This window comes from Aedes albopictus, chromosome 2 (assembly GCF_035046485.1).
Source record: "Aedes albopictus strain Foshan chromosome 2, AalbF5, whole genome shotgun sequence".
Taxonomy (NCBI): domain Eukaryota; kingdom Metazoa; phylum Arthropoda; class Insecta; order Diptera; family Culicidae; genus Aedes; species Aedes albopictus.
Window position 1 is genome coordinate 424,773,485 of NC_085137.1, and position 10,976 is coordinate 424,784,460.

Genomic DNA, 10,976 nt, shown 5'->3' on the forward strand with positions numbered 1-10,976 from the left:
ATAGAGGTATCTTTGAAGAAACTTTTACAGGAACCAAAGTAAGAATACTTGGAAGAAGAAGTTCTGAAAGAAATTCACGAAGAAACTCTCGAGAGAATTCCTTTTGAAAATACTGAGGAGAAATTTAGGAAGAAATATGTGGGTGAATCTCAGAATAATCGTTTAGAGAAATCCATCCCAAGTAACAGAACTAGCTGAATAACAGTTTCTTAAGCTAAAGTTTACTTAAGAGTTGTTTGTTCCACTCTTGTACAACAAAAATGTTTGTTGGGCATGATGGACATTGATGAGGAAATAAAACTAAGGAATATGAAATTGCAAGAGAACCAGCAGATTTGTACAATTTATACCTGAAGGAATCCCAGAAAGTATCCACTATCTAGGTCACCCAAACTACTCTGGAATGCATTTTTTGGGATCTATAGGCTCTACTATCATTTTTGTTCAATCTATTCTAGAAAATTAATTTTCTATAGTAATAGTTAAGCCTCGCAATGTTATGAGTAACTCGGTTATCGATGTAGTTGGACATTCGGGCAGAGCCGTAGCGGGCGGTTGGCCAGGTTGGCCCCCGCCAAGGGCGACAGCCTCAGAGGGGCGCCGAAAAGGCCTAAGGCTAGAAGAAAACAGGAGATGCAATTGCTTTCTTGCATGTTATCAAGATTTCACCATTTTCAGTATCCAAGATCGATAATTTGTTTTTGCCTTTCTCGTACACCAAAGTGTACCGAAAGGCTATATGTTCACTCCAAAAACCAAAATTTGATAGAGCCCCCGGAAGGGTCAAGTGTTATATACCAATCGAATCAGCTCGACGAATTGAGGTGATGTCTGTGTGTGTGTATGTATGTATGTGTGTGTACAAATAAACTCACATCACTTTTTGGCAGTAAACCTCAACCGATTTCAATGACCAACGGTTCATTCGACGCGGAATCTGGTCCCATTGTTTCCTATTGAAAATGGTTCGGATCGGTCCAGCGGTTCCCGAGTTATGGCCATTTAGGTGTTCCGGACCGGTACCCCAGGAAGGGGCCAGATATGAAAACGCTACAAACCCATCCATGCGACACATCAAACTACGGCATTTTCGATAATTTGATAAATGGTAACTGTTACTGAATTATTAAAACTAGTAAATTACTTTTTGAATTTCTATTAAACTGTCAATTTTTTGCATTTTACCTTATACTATTTGAATTAGAACTAAACGTTTCAACACAACAATATGTATACATGTATTAAATTAGTTCCACAAACCGCAGTATATATGTACGCACACATGAAATCTATCAGCTAGAGCGAAATACGAAATCAGTATAATATACTCTGCCGTCGTGGAAACACCTATTTCAAACGAGGTCCGAAATCTTTACGGTCGCTGGCTATCCGAAGCCCCCTTTATAGTGAAGTTCTCCCAAGTTTCAACGGTACGATTACAAGGTCGAAGTGTATGGTCGTGAATTAGTTTAGCACTTTGACGAAGAAAGTGAAACAATTCGGTGTCCATAGCAAACCGTGAGGCGCAAAAAAGTGTGGTGATTTCCCTGGCAACACACCGCGTGTTGGTTATTTCCCGAGTGCAAGTGTGGTCAGCGGTCCCGGGCAGCGAAACGCTGCTAAGAAAGCCTGTATACGGCCGGCATTCAGTGTAGATAACGAACATTGGTCCTTCGAGCCGGATATACAGGACAATCCGGGGACCGAAAGTGCATTTTGTGGCCACGAAGGCACGAAGATTCCCGCGGGGTACAAAGTGGACGTTGGCTATTTTGTACGCGCTCCCCCTAGCCAAGCCAAGCGCGGCAGAGCGTTGATTGTTGGAACGAAACAATCGAAAGTGTGCCTTATTGTCTCGTTGTGCCTGTTCAAACCCTAGTGACGCCACGCTGGCGGACCCAAGCCAGTGAGCATTCTCGATAAGAAGCATTGTGAATAGAAGACAATTGAATTTATCGAACCGCGTGAAACCGTATTGCGGTGGCACTTTGTGTATTTAGTGCAATCCAACAGCTAGTGTGTGACTAGTGGTGCTCAAACTTTCCTTGGTGGCCCGAGTCCAATTTCGAAAGAACTTTCAACAGTTTTCCGTGTTCGCGATCGGGAAGGAGCTCGCACGTGCCGTTGCACCCACGTGTCGTCGCGTGTGCAAACCGTTAGTGTAGTCGCTCCGATAGTGACTTCGTCGCGAGATGGCCACCAAGAAATTGAAGGACAAAAAGCTTAAAGAAAAGCTAGTCGCGCGGCGTTCGTTAGTGTCGTCACTCGAAACGGTCGAGGCGTTCGTCGAGAATTACGAAGAAGACCGTGATTTTCAGCAAGTGGCCGTGTGGTTGGACCTGCTAGACCAATTGTTTCGCGAACATGTGAAGGTTCAGGCGGACCTCGAAAAGCTCGACAGCGGAGACGCCCCGTTAGTGAAACACCTCCAAGAACGCAGGGAGTTCGAATCGCGATTTTGTGCTGCCAAAGGTTGGTTGCTTAATAGGAGAGTGGCCGACCTGAACGCCACGATCAACGCTCCAGGCACTGCTCCCCCACCGTCAACCAACTTCCATTTGCGGCTGCCGAAGATAGATCTGCCAAAGTTTGACGGCGATTATTCTCGGTGGCTGGGATTTCGTGATACCTTCAAGTCCATGGTGCACGATGCCCATGATATTCCGCTGGTTGCCAAGCTGCAATTCTTGCTCCAGTCTTTAGAAGGTGATGCGCGAAAACCCTTCGAGACGGTGGACATTGTGGGAGCCAATTATGTCACCACCTGGGAGGCCCTCCTAAAGCGCTACGATAACAAGCGCTTTCTGAAGAAGCAGCTGTACCGGACCTTGCACGATCTCCCACCAATTCGGAAAGAATCAGCACAGGATCTCCACAACCTCGTTGACGAGTTTCAACGCCATGTCAAGGCGTTGGGAAAGCTGGGTGAAGCCGTGGAAACCTGGGATACCCCGCTGGTGTGTATGCTTTCCTACAAGATCGACCCAGCTACCCTTCGTGCGTGGGAAGAGCATGCTGCAACATCAGACGACGTTGGGTATGAGGCATGCATCGAGTTCCTGTATCAAAGGGTGCGGATTTTGCAGACCGTTTCCTCGGAGATTCAACATCGGTCACAAGGTGGACCGGTCAAGGTGGCCGGCTCACAATCCTTCTCCAAGAAACCCTCCCCTAGCAAAGCGGTTGCGAATACCGCTTCTACAACGAGCTCTCGGCCACCACCTCCTTCGTGCATTGCGTGCTCGGAGAAACACCTGTTGTTCCAGTGTCCGTCGTTCCAAGGAATGGCCGTCGGACAGCGTCGAGAACTCATCTCTCAGAAGCGGCTTTGTTGGAATTGCTTCAAATCCTCCCACGTCGCACGGAATTGCGACTCGAAGCATACCTGCCGGCATTGCCATGAGCGGCACCACTCGTTGTTGCATCAAGCACCGAATCCAAGTAAGTCTACCTCCAATCCCGTAGTTCAGCATCCGAACCAGTCTGCGCCCCAGCAAGAAGCCTCCAACGGATCGGACATTCCGTTGGCTGAAGTTAGCGTTCCCGCTCATCGAAGTGCTCCAAGTACTGTTTTCCTCGCCACGGTTGCACTCTGGATCAAAGATCGATTCGGAAAACATCACTCTGCCCGAGCATTGATCGACTCCGGGTCGCAGTCGAACTTCATTTCGAAGAAACTTGCCCGTCGCCTTTGTCTGCGGCCAGAAAGAGTCAGCGTCCCTATCACCGGCATCGGTGAAGCAACGGTGACGGTAAGCCAATCCGTCGTCTCCACCATCCTTTCCAAGAATGACAATTTTTCCGATGAGCTGGAGTTCCTGGTTATTCCAAAGCCCACCGCGGAGCTTCCCTCAACCAACGTCGACGTCTCCTCGTGGAACATTCCCACGAACGTGGCCCTTGCCGACCCTACGTTCAACGTTTCGGGTCCCATCGACTTGTTACTGGGCTCAGAACTGCTGCATGAGTACCTGAAGTGCGGCAGAATATTCCTCGGCGATAAGGCTCGCCGGTTTTGTTCGAGACTGTCTTTGGATGGGCCGTCATCGGTCGCTGGTACGGCTCAACTGTACCCTCATCTCCAGTGTGTAACACCGCCGTTTCCCAACGAAGCCTAGAATCATTCCTAGAAAAGTTCTGGGAACTGGAAGCTGTAGAGCCAGGCCGGCTGTTCACAGCAGAAGAAGCTTCTTGTGAGGAGCTGTTTGAATCCACCACCACACGCAACCCAGATGGGCGATACGTCGTCCGACTTCCAAGAACGGATGATTCAAGTGTTCGACTCGGCGGATCTAGGGACATTGCCGAAAAGCGACTGCTGAGTATCGAGCGCCGATTGCAGCGGAACGAAACAACCAAGGCTGCGTACCACGAGTTCATGGACGAGTATTTGCGACTCGGCCACATGCGGAGGATTGCTGATCCACCGAATGACACCATCGACCACTGCTACCTGCCGCACCATGCGATCTTCAAAACCTCCAGCACCACGACCAAAACCCGCGTCGTATTCGATGCGTCCTGCCGCACTGCATCTGGCCAGTCGCTCAACGACACTTTGCTTGTCGGGCCGGTGGTGCAAGAAGACCTCCTGTCTATTGTCATGCGTTTTCGGTCCAAACCGATTGCGCTGGTGGCGGATATAGAGAAAATGTACCGCCAAATAGAAGTTCACCCTGAAGATCAGCCGCTGCAACGAATCCTCTGGCGGAAAAACCCGGCGGACCCCATCTCTACCTACGAACTGCGGACGGTCACGTACGGGACCGCTTCCGCGCCCTATCTTGCCACCCGTACCCTCAAGCGACTCTCCCAGGATGAAGGCGAAATGTTTCCGTTGGCCAAGACTGCTGTGGCCGAAGATTTCTATGTTGACGACTTCATCAGCGGCGCCGAAGATGTTTCAACTGCTCTCCAAGTTCGCCGACAAACAAGCGCCATGTTGAGTTCCGCTGGATTCCCACTGCGGAAGTGGGCGTCCAATTCGCCAGAAGTGCTGGCGGAAATTCCTGAGGCTGAGCTTGGAATTCAGCCATTCTACGATCTCTCCGACAGCCAGTCGGTATCCACGCTCGGACTTGTCTGGGAACCTAGCCCCGACATCCTTCGATTCAACATCAATCTGCCGTTGCCGGCGGCTATTCTCTCCAGGCGAATCGTCCTTTCCTACATCGCCCAAATCTACGACCCGCTAGGCCTAGTGGGCCCCGTGATTTCCGCTGCCAAACAATACATGCAGCGCCTGTGGTCGTTAACTACGAAGGACGGAAAGCCATATTCCTGGGATCAACCGCTTCCCGAGAAACTGCAGCAAGAGTGGAAGGAATTCCACGCCACCCTGAACCTTCTACGCGAGATCCAAGTCCCCCGTTTTGCTTCGGTGGCCGGAGCAACTTGTCTTCAGCTACACTTCTTCTCGGACGCGTCGGAGAAAGCCTACGGCGCGTGTGTATACGTGCGCTCTGAGGACACCGACGGCAACGTGTCCGTTCAACTTCTAGCGGCCAAATCGAAGGTCGCCCCGCTGAAAACCCGGCACACCATCAATCGTTTGGAGCTCTGCGGAGCACTTCTATCGACTCAGCTCTACAAAAAGGTAATTGCTTCCCTAAAAACGAATGCCGATGTATTTTTCTGGGTAGATTCTACGACGGTGCTTCAATGGTTGAAGTCGCCACCCTCCTGCTGGAGAACGTTCGTAGGCAACCGTGTTTCCTCCATCCAAGAATCGACGATTGGTTGCCCCTGGAATCATGTTCCGGGAAAGGATAATCCGGCCGACGACATCTCTCGTGGCCTTACCCCGGGCGAGCTTCTCCATCAAGACCGTTGGTGGACCGGGCCTGAATGGCTCAAACTCAAAGGTGACTGCTGGCCAAATCAACCCGTTGATGCTGCATCATCGTCCAAAGCGTTCGTCGAAGAGCGCAAACAATGCCTGGTGTCCCTCACGCCGGTCAACGATCCGTTCAGCGACCTGCTGTTCAGCCGCTACTCCTCGTATACCCGATTACGGCGGGTCATGGCCTATGTTCTCCGGTACAAATGGGCACTGCACGCATCGGCGGCCAGATCTCGCCCAAGTGGTGCATGTGCGTCATCGTCAACGGATCCCTACGAAGCATCACCGTACTTGACCGCCAGCGAGTTGCAAGCAGCAGAACGTTCTCTGTGCCGACTTGCCCAGCGTCAATCGTTCCCGATGGAGCTGAGTGCTCTGAACAACGGTCAATCGGTCGACAAATCGTCGCCCATGAAGTGGATCAAGCCCGAAATCTCCAACGATGGCCTGATCCGGGTCGGTGGCCGAATCCGTTACGCTGAAGCTCCCGAATCAATGAAGCACCCCATAGTCCTCACCAAGAAGCATCGGTTGGCCTTTCTATTGGCCGATCATTATCACCGAACCCTACTGCATGCGGGGCCGCAGCTAATGATGACCACCATGAAGCAAAAATTCTGGCTGCTCGGTGGTAGAGATCTGCTTCGCCAAGTGTACCATCAGTGCCATACATGCTTCCGCCGTAGGCCCTCCCTGATCCAGCAAGCAACTGCAGACCTGCCGAGCGCCAGAGTAAGCCCCTCCCGCCCGTTTGCTGTCTCCGGGGTCGATTATTGCGGCCCGGTGTACCTTCGTGCCCCACATCGAAGAGCAAGTCCCACCAAAGCATACATCGCAGTGTTTGTGTGCTTCTCCACCCGCGCCGCGGCCCTCAAACGGTTCGTTGCGCGGCGTGGCAAGGTGTCCGAAATCCACTCGGACAATGCCACAAACTACAAGGGAGCCGCCAACGAACTAAATCAACTCTACAAGCTGCTAAAATCCGACGAAAGCAGCCGAAAACTCATATTCGACTGGTGTGCCAACTCGGAAATCGCGTGGAAATTCATCCCGCCGCGTGCCCCCCACTTTGGCGGTTTATGGGAGGCCGCGGTAAAATCCACAAAAAACCACCTCCTCAAAGAAGTCGGCAACACCACTGTTTCATATGAAGAAATGTTGACACTACTCAACCAGGTCGAAATGTGTTTGAACTCTCGGCCTATCACGGAGCTCTCCAACGATCCTTCCGGCTTGGAGGCCCTCACGCCGGGCCACTTTTTGGTCGGGGCGAACCTGCAAGCTATACCGGAAAAAGACCTCAAGCAAACACCAGACAACAGACTCAACCGATGGCAACTGGTGCAGAAAAGACTTCAGGCTATTTGGAAGCGCTGGAGCACAGAATATTTGCAGCAACTACAAGCGCGGTCAACGAAGGGCATCAAACCATCCGTCGACATTCGAGTGGGCCGATTGGTCATTGTCAAGGACGACAACGCGCCTCCTGCACAGTGGCCGCTTGGGCGTATCGTAAAGGTCCACCCCGGACCGGACGGAATAGTGCGAGTCGTTACGCTTCGGACGTCATCCAACGACAATATGACTCGCCCAGTTACGAAGCTGGCATTTCTACCGATGCCCGCTGACGATGCTGACGATACGCAAGGTGACATGTAGATTTAGAAGATGCATTAGTTAAAACGGCCCAGCCCTTTTAAGGTGGCCGGAATGTTACTGAATTATTAAAACTAGTAAATTACTTTTTGAATTTCTATTAAACTGTCAATTTTTTGCATTTTACCTTATACTATTTGAATTAGAACTAAACGTTTCAACACAACAATATGTATACATGTATTAAATTAGTTCCACAAACCGCAGTATATATGTACGCACACATGAAATCTATCAGCTAGAGCGAAATACGAAATCAGTATAATATACTCTGCCGTCGTGGAAACACCTATTTCAAACGAGGTCCGAAATCTTTACGGTCGCTGGCTATCCGAAGCCCCCTTTATAGTGAAGTTCTCCCAAGTTTCAACGGTACGATTACAAGGTCGAAGTGTATGGTCGTGAATTAGTTTAGCACTTTGACGAAGAAAGTGAAACAATTCGGTGTCCATAGCAAACCGTGAGGCGCAAAAAAGTGTGGTGATTTCCCTGGAAACACACCGCGTGTTGGTTATTTCCCGAGTGCAAGTGTGGTCAGCGGTCCCGGGCAGCAAAACGCTGCTAAGAAAGCCTGTATACGGCCGGCATTCAGTGTAGATAACGAACAGTAACCATGAAAATGGTATCAGACCATATCTGAACCGGTAATGTCCCGGAACCGGTTCCGGGTGTTCCGCCGGAAGTGGCCAAACCTAAAAATGAACTAAACCCATGCTTGCAACATATCAAACCGCGGCTTTTTTGATAACCTGATCAACAGTTAGCAGGGAAACAGATCTCAGATCATATCGGAACCGTTAGTGTTCCGGAACCGGTTCCAGATGTCCCGCTGGAGGTGACCAAGTATAAAAGTTAACCAAACCCATGCATGCGATATATCAAATGGTGGCTTTTTTGATATCCTGATGAACAGTAAGCAGGAAAATATTCTCATAACATATTTGAACCGGTAGTGATCTGAAACCGGTTCCAGGCATCCCGCCAAAAGTAGCCAAATATAAAAGTGAACTAAACCCATGCATGCGACATATCAAAGCGCGGCTTTTTCGATAACCTTATGAACAGTAAACAGGAAAATATTCCCAAAACATATCTGAATCTGTAGTAATCCGGAACCGGATTACCAGAAATGGCCATATGTGAAAGTAAACCCAACCCGTGAAAGCGACACATCAAATCTGTTTTTTTTTTTTCGATAACCTGATGATCGGTTAGCAAAAAAATAGGATCAAACAACATCAGAAACTACCGATATTGTTCCGGAATCTATTCTGGGTGCCCCGCCGAAAGTAAGCAAATATAAAAGTGAACCAAACCCATGCATGCGATACATCAAATCGCGGCTTTTTAGGTATCCTGATTTAGCAAAAGATAGTTTCCGATCATATTTAGGACTACCGGTAGTGTTCATAGCAACTACCGCAACCGATTACGGATGTTCCATTGAAAATGGTCAAACGTAAAGGAGAACCAACCCATGAATGCGACACATTAAATTACTTTTTAGGTAACCTGATGAACGGTTAACAAGAAAAAAATCATAGACCATACTTTGGAAAACCAATAGTGTGCCGAAACCGGTTCCAGGTGACTCACCGGAAGTGGTCAAATGTAGAATGGAACCAAACGTATGCACGCAGCATATTAACGCGAAGAACGGTCAGCGCAAGAAAATAGTCTCAGGCCATATTTAAGACTACCGGTAGTGCTCCGGAACAAGTTTCGAGTATCTCGCCGGAACTGGCGAATTGCAAAAATAAACCACACTTATGCATGCGGTACATCAATTCGCGATTTTTTAGGAAAACTTATTAACACTTTGCTTAGAGCTAGTCTAAGACCACATCAGGAACAATCGGTACAATCCCGGAGCTGGTTCTGGGTGTCCATGCATACCCATTACCCATGCAGGTGATACATCAAATCGTGGTGTTTAGGTAACCTTATGAACATTAGTAATGAAATATAGTCTCAGACTATATTTGGGAGACCCGGTAGTGCTCCAGAACCAGTTCGGGGTACCCCACCGAAAGTGATCAAATGTACCATGTGACACATCAAACCACGGCTTTTTAAATAACCTGAGGAACGGTTAGCTAAAAAATAGGCTAGTATGGTACGTAAAATGAACGCTCACGGCGCACGCCGCGTTTTTGCTCCTGTTTAACGTTTAGTCACTACCACCGTCTAGCTAGCCGTGAAGAGATCTCACCAAAGCACACAATTTCAGATTCCTGAGGTGTCAATATACAGTAGGATGAGTCAACGTTGCAGGTTTGGTAAAATTTAAAATTAATCGCATCAACCCCTAACAAAGGTTTTCCAATTCCCTTTTGTGTCTAAAATTACTTGATAAAATTTTAATGCAATTGGTTGCACCCTCGCGCACTGTAATGTGGTTGAAGTTTGTATAGGAAATTCCACATGCTTGCATTTTTTGTCAAATTTTACATGAATGTTGTAACCTATGATATGATAATAAAATATAGCCTTAAGTGTGCCTGCAAATATGTTGCAACAAGTGAACGGCCGCTGTTATAGATGATTGCGGGTCATTTGGCTGAACGCCATTTGGTCGAATGCCATTTGGCCGAACGCGGTGATGCTGATGAACCTAAGTGATCTTGCCACTGTTTCCTATATCAGTATAACTCGAAAGAACAGCCATTGATTCAAAGAAAGAAAAATCTCTGACAAAAAATATCCCAGTTTCAACGTCAACTAATCCCTTGATGGTAAAACTTGGAAGAATTACTTATGATTAAATAAGAAGGAAATATTTCTGATGATCATATTGGCAGCTAGAATGTTATCCAGAGTTTGCCCACGCCTCCAAATCCTTTTTATAATAATTCAGCCAAACGGCATTCGGCCAAACGGCTTTCGGCTAAATGGCCGAACACTGCTATGAAAATATAGCGACTGGCCGTCGGTTTTTCGGCAATACCTCTTAAACGGTAAGAGATTCCGTTTAGGCGTCAAAAAACAAAAGGAAGAACATTAGTTTTTGCGCTTAGAAATTTTTTGTTAAAAATAATGTATGATACAGACGGTATTTTTATCAGTATTTTTAGACGTTTTTTCTCTATAGTTAAGAATTTTTTTCACAGTGTATTTTATTGGATTGCTGAGATAATTAGGCGCTGATTTCATAAAAAAAGTTTGTTTTACGATGCATAGTTTTTGAGAGGGCCCATATAGCCGAGGCGGTAAACGCACGGGTATTCAGCATGACCATGCTGAGGGTGACGGGTTCGATTCCCGGTCGGTCCAGGATCTTTTCGTACAGGAAATTTCATTGACTTCCTTGGGCATAGAGTATCTTCGTGCCTGCCACACGATATACACATGCAAAATGGTCATTGGCAGAGGAAGCTCTCAGTTAATAACTGTGGAAGTGCTCATAGAATACTAAGCTGAGAAGCAGGCTTTGTCCCAGTGAGGACGTTACGCCAAGAAGAGAAAAGAGAGTTTTTGA

At 48.0% G+C, this 10,976-nt stretch overlaps 1 protein-coding gene across 1 annotated transcript; it reads left to right on the forward strand.

Moving 5' to 3' along the window:
* Positions 1-2,192: 2,192 nt before the first annotated feature.
* LOC134286876 (uncharacterized) lies at positions 2,193-7,501 on the forward strand. Its single transcript, XM_062848570.1, has 2 exons — positions 2,193-4,056; positions 4,131-7,501. Exons 1-2 carry the CDS (start codon positions 2,193-2,195, stop codon positions 7,499-7,501), a joined length of 5,235 nt encoding a protein of 1,744 aa, XP_062704554.1.
* Positions 7,502-10,976: the final 3,475 nt, after the last annotated feature.

Bases quoted from the DNA above. Each gene is read 5' to 3' on its own strand.
- LOC134286876 (XM_062848570.1), top strand. From the start codon at position 2,193: ATGGCCACCAAGAAATTGAAGGACAAAAAGCTTAAAGAAAAGCTAGTC. The intron at 4,057-4,130 runs GTACGGCTCAAC...AATCATTCCTAG, and splicing joins TGGGCCGTCATCGGTCGCTG to AAAAGTTCTGGGAACTGGAA.